At 40.7% G+C, this 25,336-nt stretch overlaps 3 protein-coding genes, 1 long non-coding RNA gene and 1 other non-coding gene across 7 annotated transcripts; 2 read left to right on the forward strand and 3 right to left on the reverse strand.

The window, feature by feature from the left end:
• The first annotated feature begins 280 nt into the window (after positions 1–280).
• lrrcc1 (leucine rich repeat and coiled-coil centrosomal protein 1) lies at positions 281–10,489 on the forward strand. The gene is made up of 20 exons (XM_030773306.1): positions 281–322; positions 977–1,026; positions 1,222–1,427; positions 1,740–1,805; positions 2,056–2,223; positions 2,311–2,480; positions 2,571–2,783; positions 3,295–3,497; positions 4,182–4,350; positions 4,827–4,975; positions 5,983–6,187; positions 6,700–6,839; positions 7,193–7,394; positions 7,560–7,745; positions 8,102–8,276; positions 8,460–8,623; positions 8,752–8,960; positions 9,177–9,314; positions 9,820–9,955; positions 10,379–10,489. The coding sequence occupies exons 2-20, from the start codon at positions 983–985 to the stop codon at positions 10,487–10,489; spliced, it is 3,054 nt and encodes a 1,017-aa protein (XP_030629166.1). The 5' UTR covers positions 281–322; positions 977–982.
• Positions 6,758–12,659, reverse strand: LOC115811198 (uncharacterized). 3 transcript variants are annotated; one of them, XR_004025278.1, is made up of 6 exons: positions 12,571–12,659; positions 11,675–11,750; positions 8,446–8,521; positions 8,068–8,263; positions 7,598–7,840; positions 6,758–7,408 (listed from the first exon to the last, which is right to left on the reverse strand). It is a non-coding gene; the product is annotated as an uncharacterized LOC115811198 (long non-coding RNA). The 3 variants fall into 3 exon arrangements; XR_004025277.1 differs by having other exon boundaries at positions 7,598–7,739; positions 8,446–11,750; XR_004025276.1 differs by having other exon boundaries at positions 8,446–11,750.
• e2f5 (E2F transcription factor 5) lies at positions 11,407–16,506 on the forward strand. Its single transcript, XM_030773307.1, has 8 exons — positions 11,407–11,547; positions 12,884–12,993; positions 13,259–13,420; positions 14,265–14,373; positions 14,921–15,206; positions 15,561–15,737; positions 15,899–15,937; positions 16,397–16,506. Exons 1-8 carry the CDS (start codon positions 11,407–11,409, stop codon positions 16,504–16,506), a joined length of 1,134 nt encoding a protein of 377 aa, XP_030629167.1.
• Positions 16,507–19,112: 2,606 nt separating this feature from the next.
• LOC115813489 (U1 spliceosomal RNA) lies at positions 19,113–19,278 on the reverse strand. Its single transcript, XR_004025352.1, has one exon. It is a non-coding gene; the product is annotated as a U1 spliceosomal RNA (small nuclear RNA).
• Positions 19,279–20,185: 907 nt separating this feature from the next.
• Positions 20,186–24,884, reverse strand: ackr4a (atypical chemokine receptor 4a). Its single transcript, XM_030773936.1, has 2 exons — positions 24,797–24,884; positions 20,186–22,809 (listed from the first exon to the last, which is right to left on the reverse strand). The coding sequence occupies exon 2, from the start codon at positions 22,794–22,796 to the stop codon at positions 21,705–21,707; it is 1,092 nt and encodes a 363-aa protein (XP_030629796.1). The 5' UTR covers positions 22,797–22,809; positions 24,797–24,884; the 3' UTR covers positions 20,186–21,704.
• Between the last annotated feature and the right edge of the window lie 452 nt (positions 24,885–25,336).

Genomic DNA, 25,336 nt, shown 5'->3' on the forward strand with positions numbered 1-25,336 from the left:
TAACATTTAAAGCCCTAGTTAATTTATTATTTACGAACTGTTATAAGCTCAGCGCACAATTTACGACTGTAATTCAGTTAGACATTCCGGTCACACGTAAATTCTATAATATAATCACACTACCTTCTGTGCGGTGTGAAGGACCTGAGGTCATATTGGTGTATGATTGGCTGTCTTTTATGCTGTACAGGAAGTTGTATAATGACGCAACGTAACAAGGAAATGCGGTAGTGGTAAGCGGTTAATTTAACTTTCTGAATACCAAAACAAAGTGGAAATCAGAGGATTCTCAACTCAGCAGTCATGTTGAATATTGATTTTGGTACGTTCCCAAGTTATGAACATATCATTTAATATTTTTGACGTAGACTAGTTGTCATTCCTTATTTTTTTTGTCCTCTGCTTGGATTTTAATGATCCAATGCTATGTTAGCCACTCAGCCAACATTAGCCTGTTATCCGTTGACACGCAGTTAGCAACCAAGCTCTAGGGATTCACAATAAGAAAACTCGGCGATCGAAGTAGGAACACTGCTTCACCGGATGGATATAAACGGCCTCACATGAGATGTATAAGTCAGCATATATCTAGGTTTTTTTTTGCCAAATATCTGTCCTAATATTAAACATCATGTAGTTGTATGGTACTGACAGCCGCACGACTTGTTGTTGTCTCGTTTCAGTTTATCTATGCACATGTTGAATATGTTCATTATGTAAGTCATGTAAGTTCGTTTGAATAAAAGCGTCAGCCAAATGTATAAATGCAATTGCTTTCATCTCGGTTGCTTGTAAACAAAGCCTGACGTTGCCTGTTGTTAAGGACGTCTAGCTAGCAGTCTGTAACGAACTCCTGAACTTATAGCAAACAAATAATTTTAGGTAAGATAAGTGTATAATGTAACTGAAGTCTGATGGTGTGATGCTGTCTGACAAGGTAGCCTAAACCCGTTTAACGTAATACTGTGTCCCCCAGCAGGACATGGCTGACAGAGAACTTTGTCTGATTGACAAAGATATATCGAGGTAATTATGCATGGCATTCATGATATTAGTCAGTTTTCTCACTACAGAGAGAGCAAAGAAGATTTTAATAACAGTTCTTAAAACATTTTGACGTTGTGAATGATCAGCCTCAACTTTATGGTTTTCACATTTCTATTTTTTTTTGCCCCCAGACTGCTGAATAACCTAATTTATACTCATCATCTTCCTCTCCAGTTTGTTAGAGGTGCCTCTGAACTCTAGAGTTACATCTCTTAATCTTCACTGTAATCAAATTAAGAAGATCGAAGGATTGACAACTGCATGGCACATACGACATCTGGACCTTTCGTCCAATCACATCTCTCACATCGAGGGCCTTGGATGTCTCTCTTCCTTACGCACTCTAAACTTGTCATGCAACTTGATCACCAGGGTTGAAGGTAAACCATAAGTCCAAATTTACTCTCTTCATCTGTACAAATTAACATTATGTGCTCTAGCAAAGTAAGATCAAGGGCAGGTGTGTGGCAGGTTCTTTGAATAATCACTAATCATGTCAGTGGTTTTGCTTGAGATAAAGAAATTTTAACATGATAGCAGTGGTAAATTGCACCTATATTGGACCATTGTTCATGAGACATGAATTGTACACGTGTCTGAGGTTTTAAATCCTCCTCTTTGTTTCAGATAGTTAATACTAGTCTTAGTACTATTTTGTGAATACTGGTGAAACGCTTGCTGTCTTTTTTCAGGTCTTAATGGACTTGTGAACCTTACCAGACTGAACTTGTCCTATAATAAAATAAACGACCTTACTGGTGAGTCTAAATTTTTAATTATTGTGTATAATAAGCATACAGACACTCCATAGCACTCTTTAACTCTAATGTGTTATCCGTCTGTGTGTCGAAAATATTACAACTCAGATATTTTGCAGGGTTATCAAAGGCTATCCCTATCTCAAGGCAAAGAATGGGTTTTATCGTTCTTAATATGACTGACACTCTTATCCAGAACAACAGTGGTGAGAAATAAAATATGAGGTCACTAACCACTGCATCTTTTCAGGTCTGCTGTACTTACATGGACCTGGATACAAACTGAAACAGCTACATCTCCAGAGCAACCATGTGGACAGCATGAACCATATGTTGCAGTGCATGGTGGGACTGCAGAATTTGAGAAACGTCACGCTCTATACTGATGACGTTGGTAATCCAGTTTGCGCGGCTCAAGGTTAGTGTGGAAAGAGAAAGCTCAGTTACAGATGCCGGGAGTCATGTGGCACCATTTTGACGCCCATATGTCTTGTCTTCCTTAAAGGTTACAGAGAAATAGTGCTTCAGTCCTTGAAACAAATTACCACTCTGGATGGAGTGGGTCGTCTTGGCAACCCAGTACCTTCAGAGGAGGACGACCCTGTAGATGTGCCTGGTCTTGAGGACTTTCTAGAATTTCTGGTCTCATCTGATGCAGAGCCTGTCAGTTTTTATGCACTTAATTTCTAGTTAAATACTATCTTTTTGAAGTGTTTTTGTCATAGTAATCCCCGACTGAGCATGCCATGTGTGCTAATCATATAGGTAAAATCAGATGCACCTCTAACTACACCACGGATCGATGAGGTTCTGACCCAGTTTCGACAGCGTACTGAGGCTCTGGCTGAGACAGGCGGACCGGTGATATCAGAGAGATTACAGCCTGACCCAGACAGACGAAGCTCAGCATTAAACCACCAGAACAATGAGCTTCGCATTGAAAAGCTGGAGCAGCAAGTGTCTCAGCTCTTTCATAAGGTCGACCAAGAGCTTTAAAATTTTGTGCCCACACAGAGCAAATGTAGTACTTGGCATATATCTAATAAAAACTATTCCAGAATGGATGGTGCCTAATTGGACCATTGTTAAATCAAACACAGTGGCCATTTTCTTTGTTCTAAATCACATTTTCTTCGTACGGTTATGATACTTGAAATTTGCTCTCCTTTTGAAGGTTTTTTTTTTTTTTTTTTGGTAGCTTTTGGCAGTGAATGCAGCCAGTTCTCTAAACTTTGCCTTTGCGTTGCATAGCTAGACATTTTTACATTCCTCCTTTCAAAAAGTGACTTCTTCTACACGTTAGATGAGGTTGTTTAATGACTTTTTGAATTGATACTTTCATTCACACTTTAGTGCTCACTTCGTAAAATTCATAATTCATGAGATGCTTTGCATGAACTTTAAACAGAAGACATATCGTTTGTAAATGTTTTATCTCTATTTCGCCTCTACCGCTGATTCGTGTTAACTCTCTTTAACTTTTTCCCAGGCTAGCGGAGAAGATCGTTCTAATCTGAATGTCAAGTCATCCTCTGCGGTACGGAAAGCAAAAAGGGACACTGATCTGACATCAGAGAGTGAAAATGACAGCGGCAAAGAAAACCAGCACCGCGCTACTACCCCGGCCCGACCCAGGAGTAGCGTGGGGAAAAAGCCAACCAGACTGCCTAAGGGCAAACCAAAATCAGACAGGTACACATGGCCTGTTTGACCACAGGTGACTTCGCCACTGCAATGACAACAAAATATGTCAAATAAATCTCCATGGAGCAGTCATTAACATGGCATTTTCTTATGGTTCGTTTGGTGAATGTGTATAGCAGGTGCCCTCTGAGTGCATTACGCGACCGATCCCTTAATTAGAAGACTGAATCATAAGGCACATGACGGGCAGCTTTTTATTGCTAATTATCTCTTTTTGACATTACCTGGGGCTGCATTATGTTCTCTTATTAATGGTCACGAAGAAGAACACTTACCTTCATTGATTATTCAATTATTTATACTGTCCCCTAACATTGACTGTCTGAGTTCTCTCATCTTGTTTTAAAAAAAATCGCAGTTAGTGACACCGCTCGGCTGTCTGTATGCAGTAATTCCTGAACGAGGATCACGCCATACGGCAGTTCCTTTAACAATGTATATTTTCCAGGTCATTAGAAGAAACTGCAAACGACTGTCGGTCAGGCGGCCTTTTCTGTCTGACAGGCATTAAACTTTCTATTCACTTCCAACATTGGGTTGAGGTGATTTTCTTAAGAGTAGTCATGTAATACTGGTGTGAGTTGCCCAGCGTATGCATCCCGCTTTGCCATTGGCCGAATTCAGTTTAGCTTAGATTTGTTTTGTTTTTGTTGTATTTTTTTTCCTGCGCAGTGAATCAGAGGATCGTAAATGGAGAGGCTCAAAGGCTGTGGTAAACCCACAGAGGAGAACAGCAGCTCAAAGAGCAGGCTCCACACAGGATGTGGGGGCTTCAAAGAAAGGCGTGAAAACAAGCAAGGCTAAGAGGAGCGCTAATCAAACTGAGGAAGATACTTACAGGGTACGTGACTTAGACAGAGCACGCTGTGTATTTAAACACTTATCCTGCATATAAATAATGCACTGCATTAAAAAGTTATCCTGGGTTTTCCTTGGCAAGTCCTTAAACATACAGTTTTGTGTATATATATATATATATATATATATATATATATTTAAAAGTATTATAGATAGAATTCAATAAATATTCTGTGTTGTTTTTTAATATCAGAATTTGTGATTATCATTTGTGATTATCAGTTATATGTATGCCATGAAAAATACTTATGTTGAGCTTTAATCTATTATTTTGCAGTTTCTCCTGAACTTCCTTTGTTTTTATTGTATACTATGATTTATTAAATATGGTAAATGACAGTCTTATGATCAATATTACATTTTATTATATGAGCACTAACAAAAAAATGAAAGGCATTTGGACCTTGAGGAATACAGAGCAGCAGTGTTTGAGAGAGGATTAATAATGAATCTGGGCAGGCAATAGTGGAGGAGCGTGACCAGGAGAGGGAGCGTCGCTGGAAGGCCGAGCAGGCTGTGAAAAGGCTCACAGACCAGGTCAAGAGTCTTCAGACACGGGCCAGTGAGGAGAAAGAGCTCCAGAGCATGGCTCTGCACACTACGGATAGGTCAGTACACACACACACACACACATGCATACACAGACACACATTTTCAAGGCAAGGTCCTGCCCACGCGTCACAGACAGGTAAATATACACACAGTCAGAGTGTGTAAAAGCATACAGAGTGTACTGCTGTTTTTTGTTATGTAGGGAATTTTGTCTGGCATCTACCAAAGAATTAGATCAAGGGTTTCCCTTTTGAATGTTTTGAGTGTTTTGAATATCAGTATGAAAGTGAAAGCACAACTGGATGCATCATGGGAACGACAGTTCAGATTGGGTTAATGAAACGAGTAACCTCATTCTGACAAAAAACTCCCCCCAAAAAAACAGTGTTTGCTGGCTTGAAAAACTATTTCATCCTCTTCGTCACTGTAAAATAATTAGGACCTCGAGTCACGGCAGTATCACTTGGATTCAGGCCTTCCTTCACTGTTATGTCTGGCTCACACCATCATCATCTTTTGGATGCAACATTCAGTTGTGCGAACGACTTTTAATTAGTGTCAGCTCTAGCTGAAGCTTGAGATTTAATGTTTCTGGTTATAATTATGTTCAGTTGAATGTTCCCAGTGCCCTCATAACCCAAACCAACGATGCCAGACTGTATGATTGCATCCCAGCGTGCGTATATTGGTGGTAGCCTCCCTGCTGCTTTTAAACGTTTTAGCAAAGACTCCTCCTCGGTGATAAATCGTAATTATGATGGAGATTAAAGCCCCAGTGACGGGCATATGACTGCAGAGGAGCATAAATCAACCGCCACCTCCTCTAGAATGCCACTGCTAATGACTCCATATCATTATTAGCATTAGAGTCAGCCTCATTAACACTTTCTCTGCTCTGAAAAATGTATGTGTACAAATGTAGATTTGTTGACGGAAAGGTACACGTCCTGGGACGAGGTGTATCGGTTTTGATTACTGAAGTGTTCTTATTTTGTTCTTACTTCTTTTATTGGATATTTGAGTCTCTTTTTTCCACTCACTCACTCTCTCTGTTTTTGGACAGGTTGAAGGAGGTGTTGTTAAAGGAGCGCTCAGACCACAGAGAGCTGCAGTCTCGAGTTGAAGAGTTGGAGGAGAGATGGAGGACTGCAGCTGAACAGTTGGAGCAGGCCCAAATTAGGGAGGACCAACACAAGAGGGCGCTACGCAGCTTAGAGGACGCCGCGTCCCGGGGTGAGGCCCTCAGGGCCCAGCAGCAGGCCGAAGAGGTAACCCTGCATCTGATAAAATATATTTAAACAGGACCTGACACAGTGTGATAGATGAGCAGATATTGTTACCCTCTCTTGGTATGATACCAATTGCAGTTCTGACAAAATATTAACTTCACGCTAATCTATAACCCGCCGGGGTTAGGGACTGGGCTTGAAGGGGTTCACACAGAGGGGCTGTACTTGGAACACCTCAGAACTGTATTACTTGGTTCTAGCTCTAGGCACCCACAAAATAGGAGCACAGTTTTTGTTCTAGTTTGCACAAATGAACCTGATTCAGCTCATTAAAAGCTTTATGATTAATTGTAGAACTGCTGAAAGGTGGAAAACGCTGTGTTAGTGCTGAGTTACAACAGTAATTTGCATTCTGGTCGGCTCCCAAAACTAGCATGAATACACAATCAGTGTAATTGACATAGTATAGAAACTCGTAACTACTGTATTTTTAGGTTTGTTATCCTGTGTTTATGAGTACATATGATGTCTTTAACTCTGCACCCCCTCAGATGAAGAGAAACCAGGAGCTGGAGAAGAAGGCAGCCGCTTTGAAAAGGGAAACTGAGATCCTCCGAGCATCGTTACGGCAACATAAAGACAAATTACAGCAGCTGCATGAGCTGCTGGCTGCCAGAGAACAGGACCACAGGTAACAGCACTGCACCTAATTATTAACATCAGCATTCTTCTTGCGTTGCTTGCGGTGATGACTCCACGACTCCAGTTTACAAAAGTTCATATTTAATGCATCTTAGAGTGTATGTGGATCATTTATAACCATGTGGGACTGAAGATTTGATCACTATTTGTCATTCTGTATCAGGAAACAGGTGTCTAACTATATTGTCTTTATTGCGGAATAAAGCACTAACGCTACCATACCATATGCCAGGGATAAGGTTAAAAAAAAAGAAGAAATAGAAGCCTTTATGTTTGTAACAGGGGTCAATCAAGATTTTTGTCTTAACACTGCTTTTTGCCCTGTTGTTTCACTTTGTAAAGGAAAGAGTTAGAGTTGAGGCTGGTTCCTGGTGGCCCAGAGTTTAGAGAGGCAGTGGCGAGAGAGGTGGAGGTAGTGGAGCAGAAACATGCTGAGAGACTGGCTGTGATGGAGCAGAAGATTGCCGACTCTCAGAAGCAGTACGCTGATCTAGAGGATGAGTTCCGCATGGCCCTCACCATCGAGGCTTCCCGTCTCTCTGAGGCACGGCTGTATTACTAAAAACACACACACACACACACACACACACACACACACACACATATCTATACTCCATGGAGAAATGTTGATGTAATTAAATCTCATTAAAGATTAAGTCTACTTAATAAATGTAAGGAGTTGTCTCATAATGAGGGCTTGTGTTTGCAGGTGAAGGAGGGTTTTGACCAGGTCTCTGCAGAGCTTACACAGGTCAAGGTACTTCTGACACAGTCTCAGCAGAGAGAGAGACAGTCTGGTTCTCTGGTCCAGGAACTCACCACCATGGTGAAGGAGCAGAAGATTCGCATCACCGAGCTCATCAAAGCCAAACGAGAGTCTGTGTCTGAGCTGAAGGCAAGGGGAAAGCTGCCATTAGTCATACTGTTTTTTTGTCTTTGCTTCTGTCCTGTTCAGGTTTTGACTTGTGAGCACCTTCAAATTCTTCATCTCTGAAAAGGTTACAGTGGCAAATACATTTAGTTGCTGTTGTTGTTTCACTGAATTATACTGACTCTTGACACTGCACATTCCTCACATTTCAAGGTTATTCTTCCGTATCCCATATTTCTAAAGTATAAAAACATTAAATAAGTCGTTGTCTGCCTTTTCAAGACCAAGTTTATTATAATCATGAATGGGAGGTAAAGACGGTGTCAGTGTAACAACCAGTGCTTACTCCTGAATCTCTCTGTGACGTTTGTGTCTGTCAGGCGCGTATACAGTCGCTGGAAGCTGGAGCAGAGGAGAATAAGCATCTCGGCCTGCAGGTGGAGCTGCTGAGAAAAGACAAGTCCAGGCTTCTCTCCCAGCTCACTGCCCAGGAGTCCGTCGTAGACGGCCTGAGAGCTGAGAGGAAAATCTGGGGCCAGGAACTGGCCCAGCAAGGTAATGACAACTCTGTTCACAGTCTGAGGTATGTCAGGCACGGAAATGTTCGCTAATAAAATATTATGTTTCAACTGTATGGCTTGTCAGTGGATCCAGTAAGTTTTACAATGTATTATGTATTATTGCCTTGTAAGTATTACTTGTGGATTGACTGAGAAAGACGTACGCGTGTATACGCAGGGGCGTCTCTTGCACAGGACAGGGGTCGCCTGGAGGCACGGATTGAGGTCTTGTCCACCGAACTGGAGACACAGAAAAAACAGAATGAGAGAGACAACGATGCACTGAGGATTAAAGCCAAGATCGTTGACGATCAGACAGAGACCATTCGCAAGCTAAAGGAGGTCATTCTAACTGCCAGTCAAAACTAACAATGTTATCAGTTAATCTTTTTTTTTTTTTTTTAAGTTTGGTGCTTTATGTTTGTGTTCCTTTTCCTTTATGTTCCTGTGTATCCCTCTTTGTCCATCAGGCGTTGCAAGAGAGGGATGAGCAGATCCGGAAACTGCGTGAGGAGAACCTGCAAGCCCAGCGCCAGTTTCAGCAGCAGCTGGAGGAGGAGACTGCTCCTCTGTTGGAGCTCAGAGATCGAGTCGAGCAGCTCACTCTGAGGAAAGAGGAGCTCAAAGAACAACTTCAGGACAAGGAGACCGAATTAGATGAAATCAAAGAAGCCTACAGGTGCAAAAGATGTACCATGCAGTTCACAAATACAGCTTATGTACCAAAGTACCAATTTGTCCCTCACTCTTGAATGCACTTCACTTTTTATCAAAAAGATAATCTTACATGTTTTAAAATACCCTTTGTTGTTTGTGATTTCTTTATCTTTTAACGATCTTTGAGACCATAGTCTGGCTAACAGGCAGAAACTATGTTCAATTTTAACCTTGGCAGAGCCTCCAATAAGAAGTGGCAGGACAAAGCGGACCTACTGACAAAGCTGGAGAGTCAGGTAAAACGCATGAAAGAAGGCTTTGACACCAGAGAGAAGGCACTTGTGGAGGAGAGGGACAAGGCCTCAAAGGCCCACAAGTAAGTATTTTCAAGTCCACCCTGTTCTTAAGTCTGTTACATTTGTTCAAATAGTTTTGAATGCCTTGTTTGCTTTTAGTGATTCAGTAGAGTCATGTTCATCTATACCTCCGTCCCTTAAAATATGCCGGTTTAGCATTCTCAAAGTCACAGAGTCCACCAGGTGTCTGACTATACAAGACTGACAATTTCAAGGACTAGGCAAATACATCATGTCACGGTTTCTCAAATCTCATCACGGAGATCTGGAGTCCTGCTGGTCTCCTTATCGACCAAACACCGTAGTCTCTGATTGGCTGAGGAGTGCACATCTGTTTGCCAGATGAATCATAGTTTCTTATTAGGAGGTTGAGACAGAAATCAGCAGGGCTTCAACCTTGCAGGACTAGATTTTAGAAAGCCTGTTGTAGTATATAGCCCGTAGAGGGGGGAAAAAAAAAAATATTTTGGTAATGTCTATTGCATATTTTCAGTGTGATTAATTATTTCTTTATTATTCTTTCAGAGCAGCTGTGGAAAAGCTTCATGCTGTTGACGATGCCTTCCGCAAGCAGCTGGAGTCTTTGCAGGTTTCCCATCAGGCCGAGCTGCTCAGCCTTGCCAGTGAAAAAGAGAGACAGATCGAGTTGGCCAATCAAAGGGTACAAGAAGAAGAACATTCATGTTGCTCTGCTACATTGCTCAATATCCACCTGGCCTCCTTGCCCCCTCCCCAGTATCCCATTTGTGTTCACATATCTGAGAATAGGCTTAACAGTTAGGGTAAAGTGCCACACAGGCTATTACTGGGTGTGATGGATTCATCGCTACTCATTATTTCCTTTCATACTGCATGAATCTAAAGTAATTGAGTTTAAATGAAGGGGTTACTGACTGGCTCTGTGGGGTTAGGTTTAATTCAAGAACCAATCCCCCACACCTAAATGATTCAAAAGAGAAGTCCCCCCCCCCCCCATATCAATGTTGCATGTCCTTTTACTTCTGCATGAGGTTCATAAGTGGAAAAATTACCAACAATGTGAACTATGCAAACTGGTCTAACTGAGCTCTTTTGACTGATTCAGGTGTTGGAGGTGGAGGATGAGATGAGGCAGCTTCTTCTCGAAATGGAGAACAACAAAAGGACAATGGAGGAGAAAATGAGACGTCTCACCAACGTGCTGAGAGAATTCTGACCTCAGAAAAGGCATTACCCTTTCATTGCCAATTCTCTTAGTTGTGCCTTCAGGATGGCTGGTTGATTCAAACGTGACATAAATGTGAAGTCAGCTCTCTGAAGGCTCAGATGTAGTCTTCATATACGTCAACCTCTGTTCCAAAAAGTCTTTCGACCCCGTCCTGTACTGTGAGGCGTGTCTCACCATCACAGATAATGCAAGATAATGTCCACCTTATGTGTTTATATCATATTTTTAAGTGGTGTTGTGTTTTTTGTTGTTGTTGTTGTTTTTTTAAAGTAACCTATTTATTTTTAAATTGTAGCAAGTGATGCAACTTGTGACCTGGTCCATGGGTTTAACAGTCTTTGAACCCTCTGTATGAATGTTGTTTTGTTCACCAGTTTTAATTTATGACTTTAACCTGCACAACCGAATAAATGCTGTAATTCAAATCTAAACGTGTAATTGTCCTGGATGCAGATATAAAAATCAGAATGTATTTCCTAGGTTCACTGTGGCTCCGTCTGTCGTTACGTTTGCCAAATGATAAAGATGATATTTTCTCAATAAAACAGCAGGTTTGACCAAGGTGTTCTGTGTGGCCCTTCACTACAATGTTCTTATGAGTAGCAGAGCTATCTGAAAAATCGAACTACATTGTTTTGTCCATGGCCTGTTACTTAGGGCGTGTGTACTGGACTGGAGGTTGTTGAATATACCGGTTGTCTTGGCAACGGTAACCGAACGTCATTTCCTTTCATTTAAAAGCCCTCGAGCTGCGAGGGCTTGAGTTGCCTCGAGGTAAATAAAGTGAATGAGGAGATACTGTCTGTGCTGCTGAAATTATTGTAGTTGCTGCCAGGCTAGCATTTGCCTTATTTAACCAAGGCTGTCGGAATATTTAAGAACTGTTGTAGACTGAAGGTGGAACTATGGCTGAGTCAAACAACTCTAGCCTCTCAAATTCAACACCGAACGGGTCTAGTCGCCATGAGAAAAGTTTGGGTCTACTCACAATCAAGTTTGTGTCACTGCTGCAAGAAGCAAAGGACGGAGTACTCGATTTAAAAGTGGTCAGTTCATAAATCAGTTCATTTTTCATCGGGGTGTACTTTATTTGAATACAATGGGAAAGTTAATGTTAGCTCGCTAAACCTCCGAAGGAAATGTCAAGCAGACACACAAAGAAAAGGCACTCACCTGGAAACCTGCTGGCTTAGTTAAAATTCTCATCTCTGCAAACTGCCTGGCTGTGTCCCAATTCCCCCAGAGAAGACTGTTTTAATCAAAGAGGAAGTGAACAATTCAAGTGACAAAAGTTGTGTACACTATAGCTGAAGCAGCTTGTGAGGCAAATTATTCATTCTGGCAGGTGCTTTGATTTTTTTTTTCTTTTTAACCCGTTCGCTGAGGTAACTTACCTGACAGGATAACGAGTCACTGTCAACCGCTTCCAAGTAAAGTGTTTTTTAATTTTAAGCGAACTGACAGATACCTAAAGACCAGTTTCTTAAGTCAGATATTTGTGAGATAAAATCAGTTAAGCGGTTCTGTCACAACAAGATATTTAACAGGTGTGCTCAGCTATGTGTTATGAATGACTGGTTGTAGTCTTTCGGAATCCTCAAACGGTCGTCTTGGCGCGGTGATGAATTTAACTGTTCAAACATGTATTTCCCCTTTGTTTGCCGAATAATTGTTCCACTCCACTAAACTGACAAAAAGTTCTCGCCAGTTTTGTCTAAACCAGCTACGTGACGACAAAACGACGCACCACGGCATAGTTAGACTAAGTCTGTCTTCAGTGGAGTGAACATTTTCATCCTGGTAGAATTTGTCCTAAATTGGTGGAAATATTTTACGTATCCTCAGAGATAATATGATAAGACGTACTTAACCCCCCAACCCCCCCCCCCCCCCCCAAAAAAACCGCGCGGTTTCTTAGAGGACCATCACTGAAACGTGGTTAGAAAATTCATTTGTGACTGATTATGGTCTAAAAGGCGAAAACAAAGGCAAAATTTGGCTTATTAAATCTGATTTTTAACCACGATTTTCCTCTCGCCTTACACCTTTAGCCTTTGGCTGTGACTTACCTTGTTTAGGATTCCTGTACATTGAAGCAGTACCGGCTGTATTTGCGCAGCTGGTCAGGTTAACTGACTGCAGCACTCATAACACTGTCTTATCGCAGTGGCATGTTTAGTCACGGTAAACATAACACTGATTTCTCCAGTATTGCAGAGTGTGGAGGTGCCCTCTTCCTTCAGCGAACAGTTATTGGTTAATGACCCGCTGCCCCTGATAGCAGATGAGCGTTGACGGTTCGGCTTACCTGAACTGATAATTACATACACTCTCATTCATACATTATCTGATGATGAAACTTACTGTTGATTTCTCGAACAGGCTGCAGACAGCTTGGCTGTGAGACAGAAGAGGAGAATCTATGACATTACAAATGTTCTGGAAGGGGTTGGACTCATAGAAAAGAAAACTAAAAACACCATCCAGTGGAAGTGAGTAAAATTACTTTTATTCAGATTTACATGCTCAGTAAATGCTAAAAGCATTCATAAAACACACAAAAAAAACCCCTATAATGTTTCTTAGATTATGAAACAAGGAGAAAAAGTATAATTAATATGTTTGAAATCGTATGGTTCCTTTACTGCATGTAGGTCAAGGTGTTTTGACCATATAGTATGTCTTGGACTTTTTGTTGTAACATTAATAATATTAGAAATTGATCGTTTTCTCCTAATCATTCTCTGCCCTGGTCAGGGGGGAAAATTCAGGGTGCCAGACACAAGAGGCTCTGGAGCAGGTTGAGCAGCTGAAGATCCAGATCTCTGAACTGGACGTGCTGGAGAGAGAACTGGATGTTCAGAAAGCCTCTTTACAGCAGAGCATTAAACATATGAATGAAGATTCAGTCAGCAGCAGATATCCTTTATGAATGCACATCACTGAGCAGAGGCTGTCCTTTGCATGACCTCTAACAGCTTTTTATGTCCTTCACGCCCCAAAGAGCTTCAGTAACTGAAAACTGGTTTTGGGAGCATACACTCATAGAAATCATTTATTTAAAACTCCTTTTCAAAACCAAGCGCTGATATTAGGAAGGCGTAAACATTCCATCGAGTGGAATGCTCAGAATCTCTGGTGGTGGGCACTTCCATCTGAATCATTTAATAAGTGATGACTATGTCTGTATAACTGAGCATTCCAGCATTCTGTCATTTTAGCTTTATAACATAGGGCTTAAAGTCTGTAGGTTTCTTTAAACGCTGTTGTTTTTCAAATTCTATCAGTCCTCCTACATCCACCCACTCATGGCCCTTCTTAAACCATTGAATTAACTGATGGGAGTCCTCACATTATGAAAAACAGAAAGGAGAAAAAAGAAATATGAACTGGGTCCAAGTCTTATTGTCAGTGCAGTGTGGCTAATTATATGGGTGATAATTCATATTTAAAGAGGCGGTTGCAATTTTGTGGTTTCTGGTCAGTTAATCTTGGCACAGTGGACTTATTCCAGTTTTTCCAGTTCACATTCTCAAATTTCACTCCACTTAAAGTATTTGTCTCTACTTGTCCCACTTGTGTTTCCTATCACATTAGAACTTAATGAAATGGCTGTCAAGTGAGTGCCAAGTTAGTCTCACTGAATCAGTGTGTGAGGTTGTTTGACATGATGCTGGTATTTCCTGAAAGGCTTTGAGTTTAAAACAGGTTTTTCATCCAGCGCTGTGAACACTATGGTGTGGGTTTCTTAACACTTTTTCACATATAACTATGTGACTCATGAGGACATCTGTGATGCGTTCAGTGAAGACACTCTTCTTGCTGTTAGGGCACCATCAGGGACACAGCTGGAGGTCCCTGTTCCTGAAATGGTAACGTAATCACACAAAGCACTACTTATCTCATCTGGTCTGATTAGGCTTTTTTTTTTTTGGTCCCCCACGTCTTAGTTCACCCCCCCTCATCCCCTTGCACGAGGTTCTTATGAGTCATAGAATTTCTTGGATATAAAATTTGGAAAAGTCCACTGGAAATGAGGAAGCCTGGGGATTTGATAGTTGATGGGGATTTGCCATGGAATTTCAGCCACAGTTTTAAAAATGAGTTATTTAGCCAGCAAAATACATTATTTCACATGTAGAGCATTGCCTTTTTTGAGTTATGTAATATTGAAGTTGCATTAAGTAGATATTATGATTACATGTGCATTACGTTAGTTTGAGATCATGGAAAATCAGCATTTTAATTAAGCAAAGTCATGGAAAAGTTTAGTAGTTTCATTTTTGACTAAAAATGGAAACCCTGTCAAGCCCACAGAAAGTGATGGATGTTTCGTGACTTTGAAGAGAATTTTTAGTAATTGGCATCATTAAGCGAATGATAATTATGATTGGTCAATCCATTTATGTACACTTCTAGGGCCAGAGTGGTCTGAAGAAATATCAAGTGAACCTGAGGAGTGAATCCGCTCCCATCCAAGTCATGCTGATAAACAGAGAGACGAGCAGCTCCAAGCCTGTGGTCTTCTCCATTCCACCTCCAGACGACATTGCCATGATGCCCACCCCGCCCAGCACCCCGGCTGGCCAGCAGAAATTCCCCCTCCCGTCGGCAGAGTTCTGTGGGCTGCAGCCTTGCCTGCTGAAGGACACGCTGCCAGAGAACCAGCACACCCCTTCCTCCACACCCCCAGACATTCACATGGGTGATTTCTTTTGTCCTGATCCCTAAGGGTTACTGATGGGTGGTTTTGGCTTTTGGAATAGAGTATACGACATGAACGCTCTGTTGATGCGATCTGTAAAGTTTTTTTTACTCGTAGTCTTCTACCGTTGGAACTGGAAAAGCCGCAGCTTTCTTTCCTGACTTCTAACCTCACTGTTAAATCGCCTGTTGCTATTTATAGGAAGCATAATATTGTTACTTTACCAGATAAGGGCGTTTATGATAATCTGTTCACGCGCTTTATTTACGCGCAAGCAAACACAACAACCTTTTTGAAAAGTATTTAACATGGAAGAGTTACAATCTTCGTTTTCCCCGCTCACGTTTTTCTCAGAGTGCCATCCTGATTCACCGGCTAGTCAGTGCTTGATGATGCAGGAGCCTCTGGCTGACGCGGAAACCGATGTCCCGCAGCATGGGGAGATGGAAGGTCAGGACCTGCAGTCCATGCTGGACATGGGCAGTCTGCTCCGACTCAACACGGTGGACCAGATGAAAGAGGAGAGAGAGGGTGAGTGAGAGGGCACAGACAGAATAAAGTCGCGTTAATTTATGTTCTACAACAGTTTTAATCGCTTTTTAATCATTACCAGTGCAGCAAAGTGTTTTTTTTTTTTTTTGTTCAGTGTAAGTTCTTAGAAGTTTATTTGTTTGTTTGTTTTGGTCTTTCAGGAGTTGCAGACCTTATAGATGAGCTGATGTCATCGGATGGTGAGGGTTTAAAAGCGGATGGTCAAATATTTATGTTTCACTAATTGTGATGTGTTTGTTTTCATAATCGAACAGTAACACATACTCCAGAGAATGTTCAGCAGATGGGTTAGTAGGAACTAGAACTCAAAAGAGGGACTTTTTGCAGTGTTGACTAGTTTTTGTCAGAGTATCTTATGTCAGTCCTTTTTATGCTTACATTACCGTTTGAGTGAGAAAGGTTAAACAGGGGGGAAAAAAATCCAGAGTCTAAAGATTGTGTTTACTTAGGGAGGTAGTCCTCCATGTTCAGCCTGTATATCTGCTTTATCTAAACTGCTATAAAGCACAGTGTCCTCACAGTTACCATATAACTAAATATGAACTCTTCTCCAATGATATTCATTTAGTATCAGAAACCTGCTGAATTTCACTTAACCAATGTCTCTCTTTTTTTTTTTTTCCCTCTTCCCCTCACAGTTTTCCCCCTATTACGACTCTCACCTAACCCAGGCGTGGATTACAATTTTAACCTGGATGACAATGAGGGAGTCTGTGATCTGTTTGATGTGCAGATTCTAAATTATTGAGACAAGGAGAGGCAATGCTTCACTGAGCCTGATCTCTGCATGATCAACAACATCCCTTTTTTTTTTTCCTCTGCCTTTACTGAGTCAAGCTTTACATACCAAAACAACGCCTCTGTGCCTTTGTAGATCCTAAACTCCTACACTTGGATCTTCTTACAGAATGTTAACTCTCGGTGTAATATTTAAAACGGCCTGAAATCCATGCTGTCAGTTTTCCTAAGCAATAACCCAACCCCCCCCCCCCCCCCGCTTCATTTCCTTGGACCTACTTTAGGTTTGTCAAGAATTCACCTCTGTTATGTAGTCAGATGGATGGATCCAGAGGAGTGTGTGTCAGGTATCAGAGCAGTGATTGTTTAGTTGCAGATGTCAGAGAAGGTTATGGGTGTTGTGTGGCTGAGGTTCAGTGTTATATGAAGGAAAATTGAGCTTTTTTTTGGATTCATCAAACATTTTTTTTGTATCCTTTCTTTGATGCAAACGTATTGAAATTCTGCCTCAAGATTGTTTTTATTTATGTTCTTTTTTTCATTTAATGAGGATCTTGAATAATCTAGGCCACTGCTAGTGTTTTCTTTACCTACACAATTCCATTGTAATATATATATAGTTCACATCGATGTACATAAAGCACACATATATAAAAATGTAAAGGATGTGAAGATGGTTTAGCATGACAGAATATGGTATTAAAGCTTTAGTGATCTTTTTCTAAACAGACTAATTAAAGGACATGTGATATGTCTAAATATCAAAGCACTGATAATAATACAGGGACTATATTTTTGTCCTGTCTTATTTTTTATGTGAATAATTCATCCAGATTGTTTCACATGGAGTATATGACAGGCCTGTGGGCATTTATACACTTGTTTTTGGTGTCTGTTCCTTTCATTTACTGTGACACTGCCATGCTGCAGTCTTTGACAAGAGGTTTTTGTGTGTGTGTGTGTGTGTGTGTGTGTGTGTGTGTGTTATTTGCTAAATTATTTACTTCCATATAGAATCTCTTTTTTTTTTTAAGACTAATTTAAGTGCAGATGTGTTTGATTTGTAGTTATCTTAAAAAAGGTGATGTTAAGCTTGTTTATTGTTATGGGTAATATGTAATAGGCATATACTGACCAAAAGAGAGTGCCTTCTCTTGCACTTTTTCTAGTTTCTCCTTTGTTACTTGTTTAATCAAAGCTGTACTATTTTTGTTTATTTGTGCACGTTTGTGTTTGCCACAATTTTATATAAAACACACATTACTGCCTAGAGACTCTTGTCATGGTGTATTTTGTGCTGTGAATTTGATTGGACATTGGTACTAAAACCAAATGCTTTCCATTTCCATTTAGTTATCTGACATGTACTTTTCCCCAAAGCATCTTACAAAAGAGCACAGCAAAAGGGCTTAAATCAACATACCTCAGCACACAAAAGCTAGTGCCAAGAACCACTGCAAGGACACTAAATGAATGACTGAATGCTCGACTGGGTCTGAAATAATTCTTTTTTTTTTTTTTTTTTTCAATATACACCTCGCACCTAAAATACAGACAAATAGAGTGATATTAGTGGTTAAGAAGTCAGAGAGATTTGAAAGAGATGAGCTTTGTGATGTTTATTGAATGTGTGCAGTGTGTCTGAGCTTCTGACGGAGAAAGGCAACTTGTTCTGCCGTTTTGGAGCTAAGTTTGAAAAGACTCCAGATTGAGACCTTGACCCGTGGCCAGTCAGTACCACTAGTCGCCATATCGGGCTATACTTTTTATTTACCACACGGTTTCAGATACGGGCACAAACTAAATGAGAGAGAAATGTGATCTTTCATTCAAAGCCGTGCAACTCCTTTATTAAGTTGTCTGAGCAGTTTATATTAGTAAATATAATAATATACCAAAGGAGGGCAGTATAATGCTGTCTATGGTTTAAACTTACACCAGCCAAAGTTTATGTTGACTCTTGAGTTTCATCAGTGTCTGTTTCACAGGGTGAATATGTTCCTCGATGTTTTAGTTAGTACCCCCAACTCCGTATATTAGATGTGGCATGTAGTCTTCTGGGAAGACTGTTGGCTCACGGCATGTCCGTTGTGATCTTTCAGTAGAACGAACTTAAGAAATGAACAAACAAACAAAAAAGTTATTTTCAGCTCCAATTTGGCCTCAACAGACTGTGGTTTTCTTGTATCTACATTTACAAGGAGTTAAAGTAAAACAAGTGCTGGTTCATTGAGCATTAAAAAGCTCTTTCCTTAAGTGGAACAAAATGTTTAATTGGCGGGCAAAACACAGAACCCTTCAAGTAACCCAGTAAGTACAGTCCTTTAAAACAAAGCATGCATGTGTGCATAGTTTGAGCCCCTTCCTCAAGTCATCCCACATTTCTGAGATGGCATCTGTATTTAATTAAAATAGTGAGACAAGGAACATACACATTCCTCAGGAAGAACACATGGATTTGAATTCTGCGTTTGGAATTATGAGGTGTTACTTCTGGTGTTAGGCTTTGATATGTGCATTAAAGTAGGCTGGGTGGGTCTAGGTTGGTCTTCTTGGGTACAGGGATAATGGTGGACGTTTTGAAGCATGTGGGGACAACAGAATGGGACGGGGGGATGGGGGAGAGCGAGAATGCAGCCCCCCCACTACCACAAATTATGCAGTCGAGATTCCTGCATTTAGGGGAATTTGCACGGGTCAGCATAGCCTAAGTGCAATGGCTAAGCCTCACCCTGGGTGAACCACCTTCATGATCCTGGTGTCTCCCCTGCCAGGAAAGTATGTTGTGACAGTCTTTACCAGCAGGTCATCAGGCTTCTCAACTCCAAAATCTAAATATTACACACCACATATTTGCTTACCTGCTTGTCTGCACTGTTTACTTTTTACTGCATTATCAGCCATGACTGCTGCGAGTGAATCCAGGACTGCTTCACACCCAGTGTGCAGTAGTGTTGTATATACTCATCACTTTTACATATTAGTCCTCATTTTCTGATATGTATATAGTGTTATATTTTATTTATATCTCAATCCCATTTTCATTTTAAATCTATTTTATCTTATATTCTATATTTCGTACAACTAGCGCTCTGACTGCTGAGCTGACCTATTTTTCTTGTCCAGCACATTTCATTGTGTACCGCTGACCCTACGTATGACTAATAACTCTGAAACTGAACTGAAACTGAACTGAAATACCGTAATTGTCTTCTCTGTGGTCACGAGGAAAGCTTTTTAGTGTTGGTACGATTTCCGGGGCGACCTTCTGAATGTTTGTGTGAAATGAATGAACTGTGCAGCTTCCTAAAAGCCTCTTTTCACTGAACATCTGTATAAAAGGAATTCTGACAGTGGATCTTGTCCGTAATGAATATACCCATTCCATTTAAACAGGAAATGACAGTGGGATTCTCCAGATCCCTATGCTGACAGGAAAAGGATAATTAATTTTTCAGTTGTTATGGTAATATTTTCATTCGCACACAAGAAAAGTAGTCAAACTGACATGCATAACTGAATGTAGCAAAACTGTTTTTCAAATGAATAAAGCTGTTTATTTTATTCTATGGGTATGATAAAAGAGGGCATTTGCATGCATGTGCTTTTCCGTTAAGCTGACTTTTTTGGGTCCACTAAATTATTCAAAACAAATGAAAGGAAATGACATCAAACAACTCCTCAATGAATAGTTATCCATGTTTTTCCACAGTTTATTTTCATATAAAAATGATACATATAATTTTTTAAAAAAATCTCTTGTGAAGCTGGCTGAGCTTTGTAATAACATGGATGAATCTGCCTTGCACTTAACAAAGTATGGCCACCAAATGACCAGTTTAATGAGATCATTCATTACAGCTTGTATATACAGGCCTGGTAAGAATATACTGTAAACAAAAGAACAATCTAGCACATTTCCAGAAACCCTCCTCAGAAAGAGTGAGAGTCATATAATCTGCCATGATAGCAATGCCTAAACAGGCTCTTTTTGTCACATGGTAAGAATCAGGCAACCAAACAGTGCCAAATTTATGTGATTGCCTAATAAGTTACACTTCCGATTTGAACATGTGTTTGTACATATGTGATTATTTGCCTATTGCACCTGAATAATCACAAACAACCCCCCCCCCCCCAATTATATACATCGTGGATGATTTTCCATGCTGTGCCAGTATTTCTAAGTTGAGTAAGTTCATTTTACCGTTAGTCATAACCGCAAGATCAGTACATTTACTTGGAAAAGGGCTACAGTTCCTGTTCCTGTTTCATGCCATGGACTCCCCTTTTTTCGTATAGAGGCTAGGGCAGTGCCCGTTGCAGGGACTTTGGATGTGGCAGTGTAGCTCTTTACTCGACCACGTGCCCTTGCTGACGTCAACCGTGGCTCAGCCAGGCTCGAATTCCCGAGCCACCAAGCCACGGAGGCTACGTAAAAGGCCTATAGTGGTACTTCTTTTTTTTTTATTCCATTTTCTCCTGTAACATGCAGCGAAAAAAGTGAAACATTTTAATTACATTATCAATCAGAACACACTTCAATGTCTTCTAGAAAAGTTATGAGAGCTGCTTAGAGACGCACCAAAAGTTGCTGCTGCACTTAAGCAAAACACTGCTGGCAACGTCTAGTAAATTTAGTGATCAAAAGTCCAGGCATTAACAAAGTGCTGTCAACACTGTTATAAAACGGCTAGATAAACTTATGAAATAGATAAGGCTTGTGTGAAAGGAAACCACTCAAGCTTTCATGCTGTGTCTTGTGTGCGCCAGTTGAGCTTTTAATACTTTGACCACTGAACGCTCAATAACTTTCTGCCTTAGCGTGGCATAAGGTTTCATCCCTGGACGTGACATCACCTCTTTTACCTCTGGTTTACTGTGAAACATAAAACACGATACTATCATAATGTAATCCCAATTAGGTGAGACGCTTTCTTTTACCATGACGCTGAGTCCAAAGGACATAAAAACACTTTCGATAATGAATAACGATGCAATAACTTTCCAATAATACAAGAAAAAAAAAAGATGTAACAGTACCCCCCTATGTTTTGAGTGTTGGAATATTATCATCTTGGAGATTTAAGGAGATAACACAAGCATTTTGCTCTAAGTGGTGAGTGCAGTCACGCACAGAGTAGCAACACTGCTCTGAAAGTGCAAACATATATCCTTACGTATGTCTTCTCTTTCTCTCACTTTGACTCATATGGAGAATGTACTTGTCTCTTCTGAGTTTGCCTGGGAGTTCAAGGAGGTTTCCATTCCTATTTCCTCTCTCTGTGCCAGGGTTCTTCTCTTCCTCTCTCCAAATTCCTTGGCGAACTTCATTAAGTGTTGTCTGAATGAGGATCCAACAAAAGCATACAGGATTGGGTTTAGGCAGCAGTGGATCAGGGCCAGGCCCTCAGTAACTTGGCTGGCCCGATCCAGACCTTTGCTCACACCGCAGTGAGTAATCAGCGTGTACATTGTGTCCACTGCCCGACAGAACTTCACCACGTTGTATGGCAGCTGGGTGACCAAAAAGACTCCTACCATGACCAGCAACACACGGATAGCTTTCCATTTCCTCCCTCTCCTCTCCAGTGGGAATCCCCGAAGGACCTTCACCACACGGTAGTAGCAGAACAGCATTACCAGTAGTGGGAGCAGGAAACCTAGCAGCATCTCCATCACTTCCAAGCTAGTCTTGGCTTGATGGAACATGTGTGATGGATACATTGGCATGCAGATCTTCCTGGCAGACGAAAACTCCATAACAGAGGAAAAGACCAAATCTGGGATACCAAGGGAGAAAGCAAAGGCCCACACCACCAGAGAGATTTTGACAGAGTGTTTTCGCCTGTAAATTAAACCCAGGCCCCGTTCCCTTGCCCCTGGTATTAAAGCCAGGTACTGATCCATGCTGATGCAGGCCAAGAGCATCATGCTGCAAGTGAAATTGATGGTGTACATGGCAGACACAAGCTTGCAAAGAACTTCGCCCAAGTTCCAGCCATGGACGGCAGCAGCCGCCCAGAAAGGCAGGGTTAGGAGAAGCAACAGGTCAGCCACAGCTAGATGAACAATAAACGTGTCTGTCAGCGTCTTCAGGCGCTTGTGATACGCATATACGGCCAATACGAGAGCATTTCCCGCTATTCCGAGCACCAAAGAGATGCTGTACACCGCCGGCACGAATATACTTGCAAAGGAACGAACATCACTCTTCTCACAAACGGTATGATAATCTTCATAGCTGAAGTTGTGGCTGTAGTTCTCATGGTCATTGTAGTCATAGTATTCCTCTCCCATTTTCACTTGATGTCTGCAAAACACACACAGTCCCTTAGTTAATATTCTTTAATGAATTATTCTTCAAAAAAAAAAACAAAAAAAAAACTTTGTTACGTGTCTTTTTCAACATAAACGAGTTGAAGTACTTATTTGTTTTACTGGTCTACGTGTATTTAACGTGCAAAATGCCCTCGCTTAAAAAAGGAAGAGAGAAATGAACGTGAACATGTGGTTGCCAGACATTCTGATAGAGGTTGCCATAGGCGAAATACAGTGTCGTTCCAAACATTCTCCTGCTGCTCACTCTAACACTGTGTGCATTTTATGACGTACACACTACCCTTACATGATCATTACGCAGACATGACTGAAACTTATCAGAGGCAGTTAAATAAAACCAGCATGAATTTTTTAAGTACACTGACTGGATCTCTTTGAAGGATTTTGGATATTTAAGCACTGACACAATTCAAGGCATCATTTTAAACCCAGACACAAACATTTGTCATACTCTGACGGACTTGTGATGAACGATAATATAACTGGAGGAATGAATCTGAGGAGAAAAAAAAACAAAAACTTGCACATCAATGAGACTACAGCAGATTTGTTGATTTCTTGCTCAGTATGTCGACTTTATGGACTGTGTAAATGAGCAGACTGATCATGAGTCAGGGAAAGCACCAGGACTGCAGGCTGAAAAGATCTTGTCATAATTTAACATTTAAAGATGGCTACTGAAATTAATGTTGCCAAATTCAAACTGAATGAGACTAATAAAGAATGAAGAATGCACAAACAAGGTTGGAAAAAAACAACACATATTCAGTTTAGTTTTAACACAGTCTATTACACATAGCGTTACAGGGGACTTTTTTTCACTGTGTGTGTGTGAGTGTGTGTGTGTGTGTGTGTGTGTGTGAGTGAGTGAAATACAATGTGCTCAAGACTTGAAACATTGCCTTATACTTGAAACATGACCTTCTATGGTTTGGGTTCAGATTAATCCAATAATAGGCCCAAGGACATAAAAAATTACAGGGTTTCATTCAAACAAAACTAATCCATAGGGCAATTGTTCATTAAAAATTTTTAGTGAAGACATCGGGGCAGATTTTAGGTAGACTCAGCATCTTTTTCATGTTGAATATGTCTCATTGCAAAAGTAATCTGATTAAAAAAGAGACTTTTACACTAAGAGACAGTTACACTACTAATGAACTGTCCACAGACTTGTCTGGACGTTTGGGGCAGTTTTTTTGGGAGGGATACACTGACACTCCGCAGTACACTTTAATGTAGGTTCATATGGGGTGAAGCATGTTCCTCAAGGTTACATTAACAGAAGACAGTAACGTTAAGGAATCAAACCCACCTTCTTATGTTTACTGTTATGTGATATGACTTGAATAGCACTGACTATGTAATAAAGCACAGCATTAAGATAAACACGAGCGCTTAAGTGGACTGGAAGTTTCAAAGTCCGCTAGACTGTATGTTCAGGTAGCGTACGCTTACTGTAAGTGACCCAGAAATAAAAATATTTTGTACATTTAATGCAATTTGCAATTCATGTAAAACAAGTACCTCATAACTGAAATAATGGGCAGTTATCTGAGTTCATGTCATGCAATAATAAGTTAAATTATGTTCTATGTATAAACAACTTTCTGTTTACATTAGCAGTACAGTGGAGGTAAAAACTAAACAAATTCTCTCATTTTCAGTTCACAAAATCGCACTTTCCTGGGAAGGGAAAAGCTGTCTTCTGTACAATCCTGTGGTTTTAATGCATTTTAATGCATTTTCCTCTTTCTCAGATCGACCATGCACTTATTTGCTTGTCAAACACTGCTCAGGAACTGAATCAAGGTTATAAGATTAGTGTGCTAAACACACTACGTCTGTCCAATTTTTCTTGATAAACATACGACTTTTTACACTCATCTCAGTGCTCCACTCAATGCAATTTTTAGACACAGATCTGCTAGACCAGATAATGTTCTCTTGAGACTTACCTTATGTGTGAAGCAGAGCCGAGAATGAGAGCTTGGCGAATCTGATCTCTGCTCTGTCTTCTCTCCACTGAGCTCTGTCAACACTGACTCTATGAGTCATCCCATTTGAATGAGCTTCAAGCCTGTGGAAACACCTCTCCACACTGTGTGTGTATGTGACAGGAAGACAGTCTTCAGTGACCAGTTTCGAGAGAAATCCAGATTCGATTTGAGAAAAAAGGTAATCAGTCAGATCTTGTTTGTTGTGTTAGTGATTACATTCTCAGTGGTTTACTGCCTTAAGGCATGATGACATGCTGGATTCTGATGTAGTCTTTGATTCTCCAAAGTACGGTTAATGATGCAACTACTATAATAATATGTGTTCTCTGGGAAAAATACCATCTGAAGAGAAAACAAACTCTGATGTGCACAAACTCAATGGCTACTGATTTTTTCTTGCACTTTTGGTACACCTGCATTTAAATTCTCTCTTTCTCTCCCTCTCTCTGTCAACTACCACCCACCCACACACGCACACACACAAACCCACACACATAT

Source organism: Chanos chanos, chromosome 5 (genome assembly GCF_902362185.1).
Source record: "Chanos chanos chromosome 5, fChaCha1.1, whole genome shotgun sequence".
In the NCBI taxonomy this organism is placed as follows: domain Eukaryota; kingdom Metazoa; phylum Chordata; class Actinopteri; order Gonorynchiformes; family Chanidae; genus Chanos; species Chanos chanos.